Raw genomic sequence first — 20,502 nt, 5'->3', positions numbered from 1 at the left:
AGGCTATTCAACTAATCCATCAGTTGTCGTACCAGTAATGTTCATTCACACAGTCATATGGAAGTAAATTGGATATTCTCTTATAGTATTAGTCATGATGTACAAACTAGTTCCCGACATTCCAATTTTTATTACGAAAATTAATTGCATTCGGAATATTTGTGACCGATAAGCTTTATTAAAGTCGCAACAATGTGTTCAATAAATATTATATTCAATTAAAAGTGTTACACACACAGATGCTGGCTGTGTTTCTTTGATTCTCGGATTTTATTTTGATTTGAATTTTACCACATTTATTTACGACATTTTTCACTTTCACAGAAATATGTAAATATTTCCTTTTTCAACCTCAACACACACACAGAAAATAGAAAAGAATCAGAGGAAAGCCACTAGACATAATTTTGTTACTTGTTCAATTGGCTTTTGATACAATCAAATATTTAAATAAACTTTTCTTTTAATTATTATATTGCCGAAAAGAAATCCATTCTGACTTTAATGAATGCTTAGATCGATCTGTTACCTATGGCAGATTCATATACGAGTAACAACCTTTGCAAATACTATAATCTGTTTTTGTCTCATATGGGGTAACTCATGGCTAACTATCCTCGTCCTTGTTATTTTATTTTTTACTAATGATCTTCCCTAAGCTTTAACTCATTCCCTAGTCCTGATGTATGCTGATGATTTCAAGCAATTTATTTCCTATAGTGATCCCGTGTCTTGGGTCTATAAAAAGATGGCCAAAGGAATTGACAGACCCTAATACCACCAAATTACTTTATGTCGCTCTTGTTCGGCCAGTCTTAGAATTTGGCTACTGCGTCTTGTCTCCTTACTACCAGAAATTTCAAGACTAGAGAATAGTCTGTTCTATTGAGCGCCTTCTAGACATCTTCCTTCTTATGAATGTAGGCTGCGTTTCATAGACATTCAATCTCTTGAAAGTCTTATTAGTATTGCGTCCCGCCCGAGTGGGCATTACCTTCCTCTTCATTTTTAACTCTGTCTTACTCTGACCTTAAATCTTTCCGTGGCCTTTGCTGTAATTAAAATACATTTTTCCATTTGTTTTCCTTAGACACTTGTGCTATCAAGGTAAATTCTACTTTAATGACTAATTTAGTTTAACTTACGATAATCCTTAATTGTTCGGCATTTCTCTGACCCTGTGTGTGGCAGTGAGTGGGACCATAGCAGCTATTTGAGCCAATAGATCTGACCCGCCGTTTCAGAAAAATTGTCATAATGAATAAAGTTTATTGAATAAACAATACAAGTCTACATGTAAATATGTGTGTATATTTAAATAATTAATTGTTATTATGTTTTTATGTAGGGGAGGTCGGGGTATTTTGGGCCACGGGGATTCGTGAGCCAGCTCTATTTTTTGTTTCCTAGTGAATAATAAAAACTGCCAACAACTGTGTCATGTCATGTTACCATATCTCATGGAAAGCTAGTATTTCCACTATAAGTGTGGGCCCGCACACGCATCGCTATTTTCCACTGCTAACAAATAAAAATTCGGTGTTTTCTAAGTATCATTATCACTTCGTGTGTGGTGTTTTATTGTGATACATTGCTGTGAATCCACGCTGGTTAGTATTTTTACAATATTCGTGTGACATCATGACGAAATAAAAAAGAAATTTTGCATAAAGTTACATGGCGCAGTTTATTTGCGGACATTTTGTAAAAATAGGGGTTCGGGTGATTGTGAGCCACTCGGTTTTATTATTGTTTATGCAAAATGTTGAGAAATTAGCCACTGCGAATATCAGATTGCATATCAGTTTGATTTTCGATATTTTGTAATTTTCTTCTTAATGATTAACAACTATTTTGCTATTCAGAAATATAAATAAACCCTTCGTAGCAAAGATTATTATTTTTACTTCATTTAAAAAGTGTCCAAAAATACCCCGACCCTGAATAATTATTCTCTTGAAAGACTCCTGCAAAATTTAGATAAATATAAAGCAAACAAATAATTATTTATTGTTATTGTTTATTGTACTCCAATCTAAATTTTCTCTTCAGCTTCCTTCGAACTCTCAATCCTCTTGTTTGCCTTCAGGGTGTCCATACGCTGAATAATGGTTTTAACGGCCTTTTCAGCCGAAACGGTTAACAGAGTCCTTTAACAGCGCACTGGGAATAGTCATGCGCTGCCAGGATATTCTACCCCTAACAGGGAAACACATGGCAACGAAATGAAATGAACTCAAATGAAATGAAATGGAACACGACGAGGCGCAGGGGTAGAGCATGGCAAACGATTCAAAGGAACTGCACATGGAACACAGGGGTAAAGTGATACTGAAACCAAAGGAGAAAGCTATGGAACGTGGAAAATAGAACCCGACAGGATGCTGCGATATGGAACACCACACGACACGATACGAACTTCAAATTGGCAGCATTGGCATCTGTGTCCGTGCCGAGTGGTGTTTGTTTCCATTTCCTTTGGGCGCGATTCATTTGGAATTTGCATGGCTGTGCGTCGGACGTCAAGCGGGAAAATCGAATCGCTCGGAAAGGCCCATAGAAGCCAGAATCAACGTCAGAGTCAAGCCAAAGACAGGCGAGAGCGCGCTAAGGCAAAAGTCTGAAACGGTGTTGGGCAGAGTTTGCGGATGTTAAATGCACTTCGGAGATTCATCAGCACGCGCGTTCGTGGGCCTTTTGTTTACGCGGGTTTTGCGGAATGTGTGCCAAATAGGATGAGGGCGTGGACACGCCCATTCAAGTTGCAGCATTAAGTGAAGAGAAGTGATGTGAAGTGAAGTGAAGTGAGGTATATATGTGGTGGCGGCATCTTCGCCTGCTCCATCATCCATCAGTGGTGGGATGGGCTGGGATGGTATGAGGACAACAGTCTGCCAGATGTGAGCCGTGATTGTGAGTGCAATGTGTCTTTTATAAATCAAGGAAAATCACATTTTAAATTGCTGCGCATTAGAACGGATACAAAAGCCAAGCAAGGCAGACGCCAAGCAGAGAAAGCCAGGCCAGATCGAAAGTCAAACGCCGTCAAACGCTGATTGCGCCGTCGTCTATCCACAAAAGAGAAAATAAACCAAAAAAAAATTATATATATACGTAGAATAAAATAAAAAGGAAACGTGGAGGATTTGACTGATGCGAAGGAAGTGAAAGATGTGACTCCTATGCGAGTGCGAGTGCGAGTGCTAGGCTAAGGGTAACCCCATTCCAAACAGGGGGCACGTGCTCCGCTCCACGTAGGCGGCCATTGTTTAGCCCACATGTATTTCAATTTGATTATATTGATGAGCATATGATGTAATATATGGAAATATAATCTGATTAGAGGCAGAGGCAGAGGTGGCTTAGAGACACTTGAGACTGAGCTCCGCTCCACCTAACGGATATGTCTGGCCCCTGGCCCTTCCCTTGTTGTTTACGGGGCGTGCCCTGCAATAGATTTTAAAACTCATTAATGTGCAAAGATGCCAATTTTCCACGTCTTCGTCCTTCGTGGAAGGTGTCATTAGATAGGCGAGAAAAACTCTGGGTCAGAGGGGGAGGAAGAGGGAAAAGAGAAGCTGACAATGATACTGGCAAATCAATAAAGGTGTTGAAACAGGTGCTGCAACTGGGGGGAGATATTTGATAGCAGTTCAAAAAGCAGAGAAGAAAAGAAGTATAAAATAAATACAAAAGAGAAAGGATTTGATGGTTGACAACGCAAAGCAAATGACGAAAAAACATATTAAATCTCCTGATGAAACCGAAATAAATCGTTGATTAATTGACGGAAATTCGAAAGGAGAGAACTGAAGGGAACTTGGAACTGGCGGTGTCAGTGGGAGGTGGAAAAGGCATTTGCAATAGCTGAGAGGACAAATTTGTGTCTTTTTTCTAGAAATGAGATTACATTTACACAGCTGAAGAGTTTCACGTTAGAGCCCATAAAAGATAATTAAGGAATTTAGATGGCACACAAAAACAGATGGAAGTACACTAAAAATAATTGTTCATGTTGGAAATACAGACTTTTGGAATAACAGGAAAATAACTAGCTACTATTTTTAGTTAGCCAAAAGTCAGTTCCACATGCAGACAGAATTCAAAGAAAAATGTTTTCTTTTTCGCACAACACTGGAACCATAGCTTTCAATGGCTACTATCCAAGGGAGATTTCTCAGGAATACTCATACCATGTACACACTGGTACGGGTATATGATCACAGACCATCAATCTAAGGCTCGTTTGTTGGGAAATATTTGGTCATTGAGATAAGCGAAGGTCAATCTTCTTCAAGTTAAATGGAATTCCCATGAAAAAATAATTTATCGTCTTCGCATTTTCATTAATATTGATGGATAAATTAGCTAGAAATTAGATTAGTATTTCATTTCGGCAGGGCAGCGCCTAACTTCCTGGGAAACCCCAGTTCTTTTCCTCAGTCAGTGCCGCATAGTGGGAAATTTTCTTGGAAATAAATATCAATTTGTTTGTTAGCTCACCCAATTACACACTCATCCACAGAGCCAGAGCAGAGTAAGGCAGAGCCACATCATGACCCCATCTAATCCAACCAGATTAGAGAGTGCAATAATGCATTTGGCTGTCGGTTTTGGGGACTCGACTTCGATTTGCCGGCTCTGAGCCGTATGAATCCTGCATCTGGGCATTAGTTGGGGAAGTCGACACAGCTGTTCAGACAGGAAGCAAACAAAAAAAAAAACCCCGATTCGGCAGCCATTAAAAATTGGCCAAACTCAGCAAGGATTCGCCTGCGAAAGCAGAAAAACGAACGGGAGCAGTAGAGAAAGTACAGCTAATGGAGGGAGGCGGAGGCTGCTCTGGTGCAGAGGGATGGAGAGCCAATGCAATTCATTAATTTATTGACTTATAATCAAGGCATCTAAAAACTTATGGCCAGAGGCAGAGCAAGATAAATATCCATTTATCACATAAATAGAATGCTAACAGCAGCAGCCCGGAGGCCAAATCGGAGCTCGACGCTCGATGCTCGAGGCCCTCCTCTGTGGTTGTGGTTGGCTCCTGGGCTCCTGGTCGCCTCCTGGTGGCTGCTGCTGTATTTGCTCGGACCCACTGGGAAAGTTATATGTTATTTTTGCCTTTCTCTCGCCTGGCTGCTGCGGTTGGCTTTGCCAAATAAAGCACGAAATAAGCTAAAACATACGTTTTCGGCCTGCGGTTCTATGTACTCCAAAGAAATATCAACAACAAAAAAAAGTGGAATCAGTAGTCACGTACAGACCTTGTCCCACCATTGGGGTAACGGCATCAAGTGCGGTATGCAAATCCAACCAAGAAGACTTCATAAAAGCAATGCAAATAATTAAATAACAGAACGGAGAAGAGAGCACAGAGAGAACACAGAGCACAGGGCACATAGAACAGGAACCAGAACACGAAACAAACAGCGGCAGCACGGGCCACGGAACCGTGCCAAATGACATGCTACTTGAGCTGGCGAAGCTTGGATTAACTAGCTCCCAGAGAAATAAATATAACACCGAAAAATAACACAATAAAACCCAAAACCAAAAACCAAACCCCGAACCAAACACCGTACCAAACACCGTACCCAATCCCCGCACGGAGGAGCAGCAGCAGGAGGAGCCCCGTCAAGGTGCGACATCCGACAGAAATCCTTCGTCGCCGCGCACCCAATAAAATGCCCTGTCGGAGTGCGCGCCAAGGCAGGACGGGACTAGGAGGAGGAGCATTGGGCAGAGGTGTCTGCTCCCTAGTCGGAGTCCCCGGGTTAGCCGGCATACTGCTGGCATTTCTGGCAGCTGTCAGCTTTCGTGGCATGCGTGCGCGTAAGTGTAAACTTCTTTTACTTTGTCTTAGTCTCGGCTTGGGTCTGATATGCCTCCCCCCGAGATTTCTCCGCGTAAATTTCTCCCCAAATTCACCAAAGTTTTGGCTGAAAATGCCAAATATTTGTTATACTCGTACATATTTGTGTTTGGGGATTATAAAACGCGAACCTTGATTGTCTTCAGACGTATCAACATTGACGTTAAGCTTAAGCTAAAGCACGTATTGTATTGTATCCAATTAGCGATACTTTTCTTTGATTTACATAAACATTAACAAGGGATCAGTGGGTTCGATTTAAGCGGGACATTTTCAATTAATATTTTACCCTTTTACTTTACTAATAATCACAAATAAGCCTATAAATTCTGTTTAGATGTGCATTAAGTTATTCTATATTTATGTGAATTTACAATGATAAAATAGTCTTAAGATTCTGGTAGCTCGTAGAAGTATTACTATCATAAGGATATGTTTATATAAATATATAATATGTATGGAAAGTTTTTTTTAGTTGCTTAATCAGCCTCGAGACTTTAAGTGGAATAATCCCGAATCGCTTTGCACACAACTTTTTACATAAATATGTTAGCCCTTTGACAAATCCCAATTGCAGTTAGTCAAAGCGCTAGCCAAACCACTTCCCGTAGTAACTCTTTCAACCGCATAACAATTTCCCGGGCAATCCCTTGATCCCCTCACAGGCGAATCCACAGCACAGAACACCCCCAGAGACCGACCTTGTGTTTTAGCATATGCCCTGCTTCTCAGTGCACCCCTGTCCAACTTTTTGGTTACGTGTTACGCTCCACTCCACTCCACACCGCTCCACTCTGCCCGCTGCCCTGGTCTGATCTGCTCGGGGCTCGGCTTTTGTTTTTGCATGCATAGTTAATTCAATTTCGCACATTTTTGTGCAAGTGTCGAGAAGCGTTTGCCAAATTTAATTTACATGATGAGATTTGCCTGGCTGCATTGTCGTTTTCGTTCTGGTTGCTGTTGTCGTTGGCAACTCGTTGGCACGATTTTTATAAGCTTGTCGAGTTAATTTAATCGTACAGTGCGAATTTTCATTTAGCCAAATGCCACACACACGCCATGAGACTGAGGCACAAGCACACACACACACACACACACATACGCCGATTGTTAGACACCTGCCACAGGGAAATGCTTACTTTTCGGGGGGTGTGACAGAAACTCATTACGCATACGCATCGTGTCAAGTCCCCAACTTGACTTGACTTTAGCTGGCGCTCGGTGTGGTATTTGCTTTCGTTTTTGGGGCTTTCGAGTAGTTTATGAAAATGCCTGGCATATTTTGCACAGGCTCGACTAATTGGAACGTAGCCCGGGCAACAGCCTCAGCCTCAGTCTCAGTCTCAGAAAGAGTGAAAGTGCCTATGCCCCAGCATCAGATGCAGTACCAGCCTCAAGCTCATAACAAGTACCACCCTCAGATCCCCTTCCAGCCTACAGCCTCCAGCCCCTGAACCTCAATCTCGAGTTGATTAAATTTTCTGCGTCAGGTTGTACATGCGTGTGCTCGCCGTGAGTGGTGGGTGTCTGTTCAACAGGTCGTATGCGTAACGTGATTGTTCCTCGTTTTGGGAAGTTACAATCAATCCGAGTGGCTCTTTCCCAGCAATCCTTTATTGGTTAAATGAAGTTCTTTAATTGATACTTTTGGGTCAATCCCATTTCAATGCCGAAAAGATCAATGTCCTTCAATGTATGTCACTTTCATGGCCTCTTTAAACATTCACTTGCGTGATTCATGCTGGGTAACACTCTCACATATTTATTATTATTATTTATCTGAGTTTCGACAACAGTTATGAGCAAATATTTGCAGAGAAAACCCTGCCTTAAGTCATTTTCGGACTGAATAACTGGGAAATAATACGAGTATTTATCATCTTGTATGGCTGGTAATCTCCTTGCTCTTACTGCTGCTTCTTCAGACTCTAATCAATCTCAGTTGAACTAGTGCACTGGCCACAGCAATGTCATTAACAATACATCCCCCCAGTTTCTATGCCATTGCCACGCTCATGCGAGTATGTGATATAATTAAATCGGGGACCAGCAAAAACAGACTCGAAGATAATTTGGGAAAAGGAAAAAAAATCAGCAGACACTCAAATAACACTTAAGCCATCAATCAGAGCTATGGCCAAGGTCGCAGCACGGGGCTGGCAGCCAGGGCCACGCCCATGTCCATCTGCACGGCAACTCTGTTAATTATGTTAGGACAACGAGCCGCATACAAAAGCATACAGATGCAGGAATCTGGGAAAGAGAAGAGGACACTCCAACTATATTATATAAGAGATACAAGTATTTACCATAGCACGAGGGCATCGGGCTCGGGCTCGGGCTCCCAAGACAAATGGCGGTCAAATGTCACGTTTAATTTATTTATGGCCTGAAGACACACAAGAAATGTGGCATGGGGAGGGGTACGTACGGGTGGGAGTAGCCCAAAGGCACTGGGCGCCAAAGCTTTAATTAAATAACTGCGCTAAGTGGAGCCAACTCTTTGGCGTCGCTAATACAGCCATTAGCCGTATTCGTTGAGAGGCCATAAATTTGCACGCCGCCGCTCCCCGGACAGGAATCACCAAATAATTCGCGCACTTTGTATTCCCTTTGAATACATTTCGTGGAGTGTCAGAGGATACTAGCCCCAATGAATTGATAGCTAGTAAATTCAATTAATTAAATTCGGTTTGTTTCGCATTCCTGCAACTATACTCCGAAGCAACAGTTCTCATCAGAAGATCTTTGCAGATGCCGCTCTTCCAATTCTATAATAAATACAAATTACAACGCTCAAATCCTCTTTAATTCTTTCATTTGATCTGATTAATATTATTGTTTACCAAGGAATAAAGAAGAAATTCTAGGCCTAAATGTAAATGAAATCCCGTTGCAGGACAAATAACCGCTATCAAGTACATAGTTTTATTATTCTGCTTTTATTGCCGTAATTTTAGTCTCGAATTTACGATAAACCCTCAAACGTACTTCATAGTATCAGACACCAGTTATGAAATAAATTATTCGTATAATATGTACTCTTGAAGGTGTCCCATAAAATATGTAGTGCATAATTCAAACACAAATTTCGTGTAGAGTTCCGAGACCTGCCCTGATTACGGATTGATTCAATATCAATGGTCTCTCAACCTGTCCTGTTATGGATGCCACACTCTCTCCATATGTTGATCAAGTACATACACCATAAATTCAGTAAATAAATAGGGCTGGTCGCCCTAACTTAGGCCTTTAATGGACGCGGACACACACGGGGATGTGTAATGAGCAGCAGGAGCCATCGATATTAAGCCAAGCCGCATCGACTTCTCGGGTGGATTGTTGTGTATTTGTTTAGTCATGTGTGTAAACGATGGCCAAAAACAGCGACAACATCAATACGAGAGAAAAGACAACAATTGTCAATCAGCAGAAAAGAAAACCCAAGGGCTGCGAAAAGGCAACTCGAGAGGTAGAGTCTGGGGCATAAACGCTTTAAAGCAATCGAAGCCAGTCGAGTGCTAAATGGGCGCCGTCCGTCTCTCGTTCATCGTCCCCAATCTGCCACGCCCACACGCGCCCCGCACTTATGCCGTGTAATTGCTGTGTGGCGTGTTGTGTGTTGTGCGTCGTGTGTCGTGTCGCTCTCTGATGTTCTGAGAGGAGTGTATGCCACAAAAAGTCGACTCGGAGAAGTCGTCGTCAAAGCCGTCCAAGTGAGCGACACCACGACGCGTCGCCATTTGCCTCAAAATAACACGAAAAACAACAAAGAAATAAAGAACGGCAAGGAAGCCTATAGGGGATCGATAGGCGACCAATGAATGCTCTGAAGAATGGGGAATCGAACGTAAGAATAACCTAAGAAATGTGCGGTCAACTGGGTCTTTTTGCTAGGGTCTGTAGTCAACTGTGGAACAATTTCAAACAAGATTTTCCTTTTAATAGAATAGTGTTCTCTGACAGAACTGAAAACTTTTGTTGCATTACGGATGAATATCGAATTTCAATGGATTTGTTGCCTAATCACACGTACACATCTTAACTACCGCCTGGGGAGCATCATCCATCATAGATCTATCATCGCAGCATCGACATCAGCATTGAAGCAACCACAATGAAAGTTGAATCCAAGCTGCCCCGCAATTCAAAGGGTAACCGCAACAAAAACGTGCAGCCATTGATAAAATGGGGCGACGGGTGCTGATGTGGGTCGTCGCTTACGGAATGGGACTGTGGCAGGGGAGCGAAGCAGGAATTTATGATTCCATTTTTGCTTTTTTCTTCTTCGGCTTTTCTCTGCCAAACAGCCTCCGGGCGTGTGTGCCGAGGCTGGGCGGGGAGGGCAGCGTGTCTTTGGGGACTGGAGCCATGCAAATGGCTCTGCGGCTCCTGAATTTCCGTCGCAACAATGAGAAATGTTTGAACGTAGCCCCGGAACCCATGACTATGACTGAGCATCATTGGCCAGAGCCAACCCTGTCGGCTCTACGCCCCTGTGCGGCTCTGGGGTGTGTGACAACCATTTGAACTGTTCGATTTTGCATGTGTTCACCCAAGGGGGGGTGTCGCATGTCGCATGTGGCATGTGGCATGTACATTTGTACAGTTGGCAAGGAGGCGCGCTGTGCGTGCGTTTGCCAATATTTGCTGAATGTTATGAACCAATAAATGACAAGTTATGCCCTCTAATTAATGCGCTTAAGCATGCGACAAGCATATGGGCCGCTAGTCGAATGCTCCTGGCCAGGATCCTTTTCCACACCCACTCCACCCCCTCTTAATTTCGGAACATACACACATAAATTGTGTAAAGCCCGCATTCCCCAAAGAAGGAGCCAGGAGCCAGGAAACACCACATGAAGTCACTTCTTGTGGCCACACATCATGGCCGGCCGGGTCTGGCATTTCATTTTTCAACTGTCAGACGACTACCCACAATGCCAGTGACACTTTTGACCCGGGATGGGGTTATCTGGTGGCGCCTCGGGCGTGAATACTCCTACATGAAGAGAAATTAAAATGACATTAGGTCAGGGGAGCGTAAAAAGTCAAGCCATGGAAGCTTCCTTTTTTTCTTTCTTTTTTCTCTTTTCTTTTTTTATTATTCGGTCGAAACTTGTACAAAAGAAATTGGGTATGAAAATCACATTTTATCTCCAACGGACACTGGCCTTGGGGCCACAATTGAGTAGCATTTAAACTTTATAATAAATAACACACTCGTTTGATTCGAATCTGAACAAATGGAACTAGGACGTCGCTCACAGAACAATCACAGGATAATCAGCTGTCAAAACTGTAGCTGTACATATCTCCTTTAGTGTCCCACAGATTTAACTAAAGCTATTACTGGATTACTACTGGATTTCAGTCGAAGAACTGAGGCATGACTTGAGAAGAAATGACTTTCGCTCTGACTACAGACTACAGTTAGCAAAGTCTAATGTCTTAAAGCCAGGCTGACGCATATATTTCCCTCGCTCTCGCTGCATCCTTAGGCTATCTCTGTTCTTGCAGTTAGTCAGTTAGTTATTGTTAATTTCATACTATAATTTTATATTATTTTACTTACATATGCCAGCATATGGTGGCAAAGTCTCTTTTGTTGATTGCATTAAAGCCCTATCGACTTGGTATATCGCATGCCTATCGATACTTTATTCCGCCAGTTCGTTTTCAAGTCAAACTCTGAACAAAAGCAATTTGTACACAAAAAGTAGGAACAGAATTAATTCTTCCAGCCAATCAAAATATTATTAACCAAGATTCAAATCCACACAACGAAATTTGATTTGATCCATTTATTTTCGTATTTGCGTGTTGATTAACTAACATTATGGCAGCCCTGGAAAGCGGAAGGGAAACGCTTTGTTGTTTTTTTTACTGCATTGGTATTTTTGCAATTTCACTTACGATTTCCTTCTCGGCTGCCATTTGGAACGCTTTCAAGCGCGTAGGAAGTGAGTGAACTCTCAAGTAACCCCTCCCTGATCCAATCCTCCTGACGCACGATCTCTTCACAAGAATACTTCATAAGCATGAAAACCAGAAGCCAAGCCGTCCACAAACAGCTTCGACCTCCCGATGATGCCAATAAACGTCTGCGCCACTATCTGATCAACGGGCCCAATCGGAGCAACATCTGTGACAAAGTGGTGGTAGCCATGGAGGAGGTTAACATTGTGCCCCTGCTGGTCGGAAGCAGCATGGGGGACGAGAAGCTGCGCAACATTCTGCACGTGTTGGCGTTGCGCCTGCGGTGCCTGCGGCTGCAAATGGCCGAGATCCCCAAGCTACATGACGTGTGCCAGCGCATGGAGGTGCCGGAGCTGACCAGGGTCCGGGCTTGTATAGTGCTGGCAGGCGTGAATGGGAGTTCAGTATCGGGCGGCAGTCAGCTGGAGCTGCTTGGGTCGCTGACGCCCGGCGTGGAGATGTTGAAGGTGTTCTGCAGAATCGACGGCCACTTTCCCGTGCTGAAGAAGGTGCGCGTCATACAGCTGAACTGCACTGTGGCACAGGCCACTCTGGAGGAGCTCTTTTGCAACTGCCCCATGCTGCGCCATTTGGAACTGAGGGATGAGAGCCGTCCGCCAAACACCCTGGACATGCGGAGCATCGGTCAGTGCTCGTTCTTGGAGGCACTGATGCTGCCTCTGCTGCTGAAGAGCCCGCTGGCCATTTGCCAGCTCGGCAATCTGAAGAAGCTCTCGCTGCAGAGCAAGGATCCCTGGCAGGACGAGGACTGGCTGCTCACTGTCCAGCAGATCATCCAGGCCAAGCGGTACGAACTGGAGGGCATTTGCCTGGACGGCACCTACCTTGGCGCTCCGCTGAACCTCTCCGTGCTCCTGCTGGCCCGCTGCACGGCACTCACCGAGGTGCGTCTGAGCCACTGCGAGCTCGTGGAGGACAGCAATCTGCCGCTGCCACTGCCCTTCAGCTGCCGGCGCCTGAGGATTCGCTCCTGCACGCTCAACAAGGTCAGCCTGCTCCTGGAGAGCGATCCCATGCTGCAGCAGATTGAGTTCTTCAACTGCAAGTTCGCCCACATGACGAATATCCTCGCGCAGGCCCTCGCCAAGCGGCGCACTCAGCCCATTCTGGGCCCCCTGCAGATCAAGCTTCTCCAGTCGCCGAAGATGCGGCTGGAGTACAACAGCTGGAGTCGAAAAGAGCAGCTGGCAGCCAAGCCTTGGCTGGAGGTTGAAGTGCTCAAGAAAGCTCATATTCCGTTCCTGGAGGATCAGCCTCCGGGAATGATATCCATGCGATTCGGCCGTGCCATAAACAGCCTGCCCACCTTCCTGCATCATCAGAATCTGCCAGATAACGCGGATTTACTGAAGGAAATGAGCTCATTGGATCTGGGATCCAATCTGCCTATCCAAGCACCTGAAACCGATCCATTGGATCTTGGATCCCATCTAACTAGCCTTCCGCCTGAAACGGACCCCTTGGATCTTGGATCAGATCTGGCTAGCCTTCCGCCTGAAACGGACCCATTGGATCTGGGATCTGATGCGCCAAGTGATTAAGAGGCTGCAGCTGAGCCTGATTATGATTATGATGATTAAATCATTGAATCTTGTAACCCTTTTACAACACCCAAAGTCCCACGTACATTTCTGAACGAGTAATCTCCTCAAAGCTGACAAATGTTCCCCCATTTGAACCGCGTGGCATCCAGCATAACCTCAATCTATCAAAGCCTAACCTCAAAAGGCTTCTGGCACATGTGCCCCCTGCTATATTTGTTTTAGAATCTCTGTTTATTCAGTTGGTTCTTTGGGGAGCTCTGTTTTGTTTTTATTTTTTATTGTTTTGTTTTGTTTATCAGAGGTCGCATAAATAACGAAAAGTTGCCAAAAGCAAGGACAGAAGTGAAATTTATGTTTGTACCGCTTGTAATTAATAATAAAAGAAATCGCGCAAACAAATTAAATTAATCTGCATGTGAGTGTGTGTAACTGGCCTGTTAGCCTGTCCGGAATGGCGCTTAATTAGGCCAACACAGCTCCCACATCACCCGAATACTCCTCCCTTCCACTGACACTGGCACTGCCACTGCCTGGTCATTTCCCTGAAACTTTATGTTTGAGCAAACCTAATGGGGTTCGGGGACTGCCAGCCAGGCAGCCAGCCAGCCAGGCCTGCTCGAGTTAATCGGGTTAACCAATCCCAAAAGCAATGTTAAACAGCTGTAATTGGGTGTTACCTCCATATTGGAGGCAGAAGCAAAGCTGGGGAGTTGGGGAGCTGTGGAGGATGGCACAAAGCAAAGATCGTAAATTCTATTAGCTCTGCTTGCCTAGGCATGGATGGTTGGCTTCGACAAGGATATGTTGTGCTAAGGGCAGGGATATTTATAGAAAATATATGTGTATGGCACGATAACAGATAAATCTTGGGATACCCGTACATTTAGTGGATCATTTTCAATATAATTAAACTTTCAATATAACTTGTCTATAATTAAAACCTTATATTCCATATTTTATTCAACTTCTTTACGAAACAAAAAATTGCCATAAAAAACGTTCACATTAAATTATATATTCTGCAAAATGTAAATTAAATAAATTCAACATTTTTGGATACTTCTTTGGAATATTTATTTAAGGTTTAGTCGTAGGCGTAATCTCTAATCAAATTGAAACAAAAATCGTACTACATATATTCTGCAGCATGGCATAATCCCAGTGAAATGTTAAGCGCCGCAACATTTGGTTTTAATTCCTACAGTTTCCAAACGATATAATCCATGTATCATCTCTCATGCCACCAGTCCGATTAGACACGAGGCCCTCTTCCCACGAAGCCCAGAATGGGTTTGGCCTTTTTCAACTTTGCACTCGAATGAATTCGAAATTCACGCGAAATTCCCTGACAGTACCCACCAGGACAGCGACACAGCGATAAAGTTGCCCCATGCCACTGCTATGGCAGCCCAGAAGTCCCCCAATTTGAATTATTATGTTATTGTTGCTGGAGGGTGGGTAAGGGATTGGATTGGATTGGATTGGGGAGAGCTAACTCGACCCAAAAAGTTTCCACCAATCATTGCTCAGCCATTAGAGTAGAAATTTGAAATTTATTGCTCCAACATTGCGACAGCACACAATGGCATTAACAAAGTAATATTTCAGGGACCTTTAAATGATTTCAATTACTATTTGCCCAAAATGAGTGACGAGGGGCAGCAGCAGGCGCAGGAGCAGAAACCCTAAAAACCAAAATCAGTTTATGTGGTTAGGTGACCAGTTACACTAATTACCGCACAACAACAACAATTGTTGTTGCTCTCAATTGTTGCCGTTTGAATGTATTTTTTTTCTTGTTGTTGTAATTGTTTTAGTTGTTGGTTGCCCTTTTTTTATAAACTTTTGTGTGCAAATAGTTTTTAATTACATAGATATGCAGGCAGCAAGTGAAAAACAATGGCGAGTCTAACGAGGAAATAAAGGGGAAACGAATCGGGTTTACTCAAGGGCTCGAACTGCTGATACCCTGTAAGGGCAGATGGGTTGATAGCAACTGTAACCTGTAACGTGGCTCTGTAAAGTAATCCCATCTTTACCTCTAAAATAAATCACTTTGTAGTTCAAAACGCTGGTACTTTTATTACTGCTGAGATTAATCATGCAGATATTCTAGCATCAGATTGCACTGTAATGAGTACTTACAGTTACTTACAGCTTAGTTAGTCGAATGAGCATAGAGCGCTTATGTGGCCAACCTCATTGTTAGGAATTTGTTTTGAGCAATTTATAGTTTGGGCGGGCAAGGCAGCGACTCCACTCAGTCGAGAGCCAATGAGAAACGAGTGCTGATAAGTGAAACTAGTGAACAATTAAGCCACAAACCAGGCAGACGTTAATAGACCTACTTGAACTGCATTGCGGTATACGGAACCATGCCATGTACATACATACATGTGTATATGTACCTATATATGTCCATGTCCATGCCAATGCCCCACAATCCAACTGAAACTTAGTTCGAATCTCATTTATGCAGTGGAGCATGGTTTTCCCATCTGGCCACAATGAGTGGTGGAACTTTGCATTAAAGTGGAAGTTATTTAAAGCCCACAACATCGGCTACTTAGTTAGGACATTTGCCTTCGGGCAGTGGGGCAGCAGGGCCAACAGCTGGAAGAGCAGTAAGAGCATCACTTTCCTGCTGTTCGTGCTGAAAGTGGAAAATGGAAAACTATTTCAGCGAATTGTTCTCAAGCGAAACATTTAATAAAAATGTAAGCTGGAGAGGAAATTCAGCTGAAGCTTTTTCTCTCCCTTTCCCACTCCCCCTTCCGCCATCTTGCTACTGTGTGTGTGTGTGTGTGTGTGTGTGAGCATTTGGCATAATATTATTTACATAATAAATACTTAGTTGTTATTTGTTATGCTGCGCGTAAATTTGCAGCCGGAGGCGAGAGACCAGAACGAGAAACCAAAGAAACAAAAGCCCATCCCCCCTACCCCTAACCAAAAAGGAGGCAGAGCCTAGCTATAGCTCGGCGGTGGTGGGTGGGGGGTTAGGGTTTTAAGGGTAAACCCATGGCATGGCTATAGCTTCCGGGCGGAGGAGGTTCCACGGAGAGAGCGTCCTAAGCCACCGCAGAATATATAATGTGGTAGGCGTTGGGAGGGAGAGTAATTTGAGGCCCATCTGCGGGATTTTATGCTCTAATAAAATTGCAATGTGGCCGCGAGCCGGCGGCTTGATTGGATCAGGATAAGGACTAGGGACAGCACTCCCGCTGTGAGGGAGGACTCTTTAATCTCGTCCAACTGAAAAGCTCTAATTGAACAAATTGGATTCCAAATTTCGAAGAACGCAGTCGTCAGACACAATACACAAAATTTTAGTTCGTTAGGCGACTCCCTCCGGGGGGGGGGGGGGCACCAGGTGACCGATCACCAGTGCTTCTTGTACTGCTCGAGGGAGACCTCGCCGGGACCCAGGACCACGACCATCAGCAGACCCCCCACCACGGACAGGGTGTGGAAGCAGTTGTACTTGAGATAGTCCCGCTCCATCCCCTCCGCGAACCACCAGGAATTGACGCTCACATTCCAAATGCTCAGGATGATGGCCAGCAGAAGGGCAGCCGGCTTGGTGCGGTAGCCCAGCAGGATGAGGGTCATCAGGAGCAGGCCAAAGCTATTGAGGACCGCAGCGGCGAAGCCAAAGTACTGCTGGAGCACTGTCAGATACATGAGGGCCAGCAGGATCCTGCCCGTGAGCTGCATCAGGTGCTGCGATCGCCTGGGTTCCTCCAGCAGCGGAAGACCTGCGCGCGCTCCGTAGATCCGACAGCCAGAGGCCTCTTCGTTGGCCTCCACAAGCAGCAGGAGCAGTCCTCCAAGCAGGGAGAAGTTTCGCAGCAGCTGCTCCAGTTGCAGCGGCACGGAATAGACGTGCAGCTGGAAGAGGACCAGGCCAACGAGCAGTGTTACGGCCACATTGGTCCACACTCGGAACAGGACCAGGCCACAGCCCACAAGCTGACCCAACAGATTGACCTGGCAACTCAGCAGGGCCACGCCCCAGGAGAACTTCAGGTGGAGCTGGAGGAAGGACATCTGGTCCGCCCACTGGCACCACATGCGCAGGGCGTCCTCGAAGAAGGTGGCCACCAGACAGAGGCGCGCCACTGTGGGCAGCACGGGGCGACTCCGACGAACGACCTCGTCGCCAAGATCCTCCGCGCGGGACAGCCAGTCTGTCCACAGTCTAGTCACTTCCATGTCGCAGCTGCTCGGAGAAGGGTTGTGGATGCGGATGCGGATGTGGCTGTGTCCAACTCCACTTACATGCAAACTGATTTCTCTCTTCCCTTTCTCTTCTCTCTCTCTGTTTGCAATGATTTTTCGTCCAGTGTCAGTCACACTGCTTAGTTTCAAAAAGACTACTGGTTTCCTGTTGACCCAAAAAGCGTTTCCCGCACCACTTCTCTCCCTCCTAATTTCATCATACAATTATTTCACGGCTCGCCTAATTTGAGTTTTCATAATTTTCCCATTGGTGCAATAATTACGGCAAAGACCCCCCGATACGAGTAACAGCTGCTGTGACAAAATATAAATTCACACGAAATTATCCCCCCATCAATTGCGAGATTGTCCTCCCACCGAAAACAAAAAAAAAACAGAACGGAACACTTGACCCGAAACGCAATCGAATCGAATGTCCTGAGCACATAAATTTGCATTTTCCCCATGATGAATATGGCAATTTGCTGCTGGAAAATTTATATATTTTCCAAAAATATATTTCACAATTTGTCAATTAATACACAAAAAGCTTTGACTAATACGCTCAATTGTACGTCATGGATGGACAAATAGTTTGCATTATGGGAAATGAAATTACTTAGGGTGCTGGCGGGTATGCCAGAGCCTGCGGTGGGGCAGGCAAAGCCTTCTTATTTTTAACTACAATAATTAAAATTAATTAATTATCTCTAAGGTATTTTTTAAGAGCTATGTCTTTACGCTAATACCACTTACAGGGTACAGAAAATCAACTTCCACAGTACAAAAATAATTTCTAATTTTCTTTTATCTCTGGCATTGTGATCCCAACGGAAATACCCCCCATAGCACGATTCCCAATGTCTCTGAAAACTTGAACCAGCCCTAGTTTGACAGCTGTGCGCTTTTCCTGTCAGTTGTCAGGCCTAAAACCATTATTCGGACAGGAGAAACTTCGATAAGATTGCCCAACTGATGCCTGTTTCGTTCTTGACCTATTTTGCAGCGCTGGCAGCGAGTGCGGCGCCCATGGGGGAGAACGCATCGCTAATTGCACCAACAACTTTCGCGCCAACAATCACAATGGCCACAGCGGTGGGAGGGCCAGGAGTTGGGGGTGCTGCAACAGTCATGCGGCTGCGAGGCGGTGGCAATCAGGCGGCTGCCATGGAGGCTACAACAGTGGAGCAGCAGCAGCAGCAGGAGTTGCAGCTGCAACAGGATCAACAGCAGCTGCAGCAGCAGCAGCAACCGGTGGACATCTGGAGCGAGAGGCCTGACACAGCAACGCTGACAAAGGGCTTTTCAATACCCACGTATCTGCCGCCCTTTCCGGACTTCATTCCTGCCGATTTGCCGCAGATACAAAGGAACGCCAGTGCGTGGCCGAGAAGTCCGACGGATGGCAGACTGATGCCATCTAATGAGCATCCACCGCAGTCGCAATCTCCGGCCCAGGGACAGTCCCAGGCCCAGCCACGACTCCATGCCTACGACAGCGAACAAAAGGAGCTGCAGCTGAGGCGTGAAAAGGAGCTGGCCAGGGAGCGGGAGCAGCTGCCACGTCGCCAGCTCAGTCTGCCACCGATGAATGCCACCGTGCAAGCCGGCCAGCATGCCTATCTGCCCTGTAAAGTGAGTACGAGTGCGGGGAGAATGGGAGGGAGGCTGCACGTTGCAAGTTGAGTGGCGTAATTGAAAGCTTCCACTGAATAGAGCCCAGCCCGGGTCGCTAAGCACCTTCTCCTTCTCTGTCTCTGTCTCTGCCTCTGTATATGTCTCTGCATTGCAGCTCAACCAGCACACAAACAAGCCCCTCTCCTGGGTGCGTTTGCGAGACGAACATATCATTGCGGTGGATCACACAACCTTCATCAACGATGCCCGCTTCGCATCGCTGCTCCAGGCAACGACATCCACGGCCCCGGTCCCGGTCCCATCCACGACAGCCACCCCCACTGCCGTTATGGTCATCCCGGCGAATGCCTCCAGTCCGGAGGACAGGGGCAACGGGAGCAGCTTGAGCTGGACGCTGCAAATCAAATACGTGCGGCTGGAGGATGCCGGCTGGTACGAGTGCCAGCTGGCCACCGAGCCCAAAATGAGCGCCAAGGTGCAGCTGTTTGTGATAAGTAAGTGCAACGAGCTGAAACGTTCAACTTGCAGCTCAGTAGACTCAGTAGACGAGTGACTTACATGACTTTAAAGGAGCATTAAGCCTTAACATCCCATTTATGTGTACCACAGCACCCCGAACCGAGCTAATTGGCGATCGGCAGCGCTTTGTGAAGGCGGGCAGCAAGGTGGAGCTCCACTGCATTGTGCGGGGCACTCTGGAGGCCCCGAAATACATATTCTGGTATCGCGGGGAGCAGCAGGTGACGGCCGAGAACGAGGCCAGCGGAGCCCAGAGCGGCTGGTACACCCAAATCGATAGGAATATCTTTGGCAGCACCGAGCACAATCGGAATACGGTAAGGGGATTGGATGGGATGGGATTGGATTGCCCGAGGGCATGGTGAGCTTTCAATAATGAGGAAAATCGGTTTTGCAGATTGGCTCGCTGGTCATTCCCCTGGTGCGCAAGATCCACTCCGGCAATTATACGTGTGAGCCGGAGAATAGTGCAGCGGTGTCCATGCAGCTGCACGTGCTTAGCGGTAAGTGGGATTCGAGTGCGCGTAGTGTACCAATATAATGTGCCATTTCAGGGGAGTACTCCGCTTCGGCCATCAAGTCAGCGGCTGCCGGTCTCCACAGACTGGGCCATGGCTACAGCAGTCTCCACCAGTGGCTAATCTTCCTCCTGGTGGCTCTGAACAAGACATGAGTCTACCACGCCGTAATAGAACACCTCGCTTGGCA

General features: G+C 45.5%; 3 protein-coding genes across 3 annotated transcripts; 2 read left to right on the top strand and 1 right to left on the bottom strand.

Moving 5' to 3' along the window:
* Positions 1-5,257: 5,257 nt before the first annotated feature.
* LOC111068416 lies at positions 5,258-20,488 on the top strand. Its single transcript, XM_022357881.2, has 6 exons — positions 5,258-5,832; positions 18,644-19,272; positions 19,430-19,769; positions 19,885-20,111; positions 20,192-20,297; positions 20,349-20,488. The coding sequence occupies exons 1-6, from the start codon at positions 5,685-5,687 to the stop codon at positions 20,465-20,467; spliced, it is 1,569 nt and encodes a 522-aa protein (XP_022213573.1). The 5' UTR covers positions 5,258-5,684; the 3' UTR covers positions 20,468-20,488.
* LOC111068415 lies at positions 11,562-13,801 on the top strand. The gene is made up of 2 exons (XM_022357880.2): positions 11,562-11,835; positions 11,900-13,801. Exons 1-2 carry the CDS (start codon positions 11,712-11,714, stop codon positions 13,411-13,413), a joined length of 1,638 nt encoding a protein of 545 aa, XP_022213572.2. The 5' UTR covers positions 11,562-11,711; the 3' UTR covers positions 13,414-13,801.
* Positions 16,606-17,805, bottom strand: LOC111068417 (surfeit locus protein 4 homolog). The gene is made up of 2 exons (XM_022357882.2): positions 17,698-17,805; positions 16,606-17,638 (listed from the first exon to the last, which is right to left on the bottom strand). The coding sequence occupies exon 2, from the start codon at positions 17,629-17,631 to the stop codon at positions 16,798-16,800; it is 834 nt and encodes a 277-aa protein (XP_022213574.1). The 5' UTR covers positions 17,632-17,638; positions 17,698-17,805; the 3' UTR covers positions 16,606-16,797.
* Positions 20,489-20,502: the final 14 nt, after the last annotated feature.

Source organism: Drosophila obscura, unplaced genomic scaffold, assembly GCF_018151105.1.
Source record: "Drosophila obscura isolate BZ-5 IFL unplaced genomic scaffold, ASM1815110v1 contig_4, whole genome shotgun sequence".
NCBI lineage: Eukaryota > Metazoa > Arthropoda > Insecta > Diptera > Drosophilidae > Drosophila > Drosophila obscura.
The sequence above is the reverse complement of the archived record's forward strand: the minus strand, read 5'-3'. Positions and strand labels throughout refer to the sequence as shown.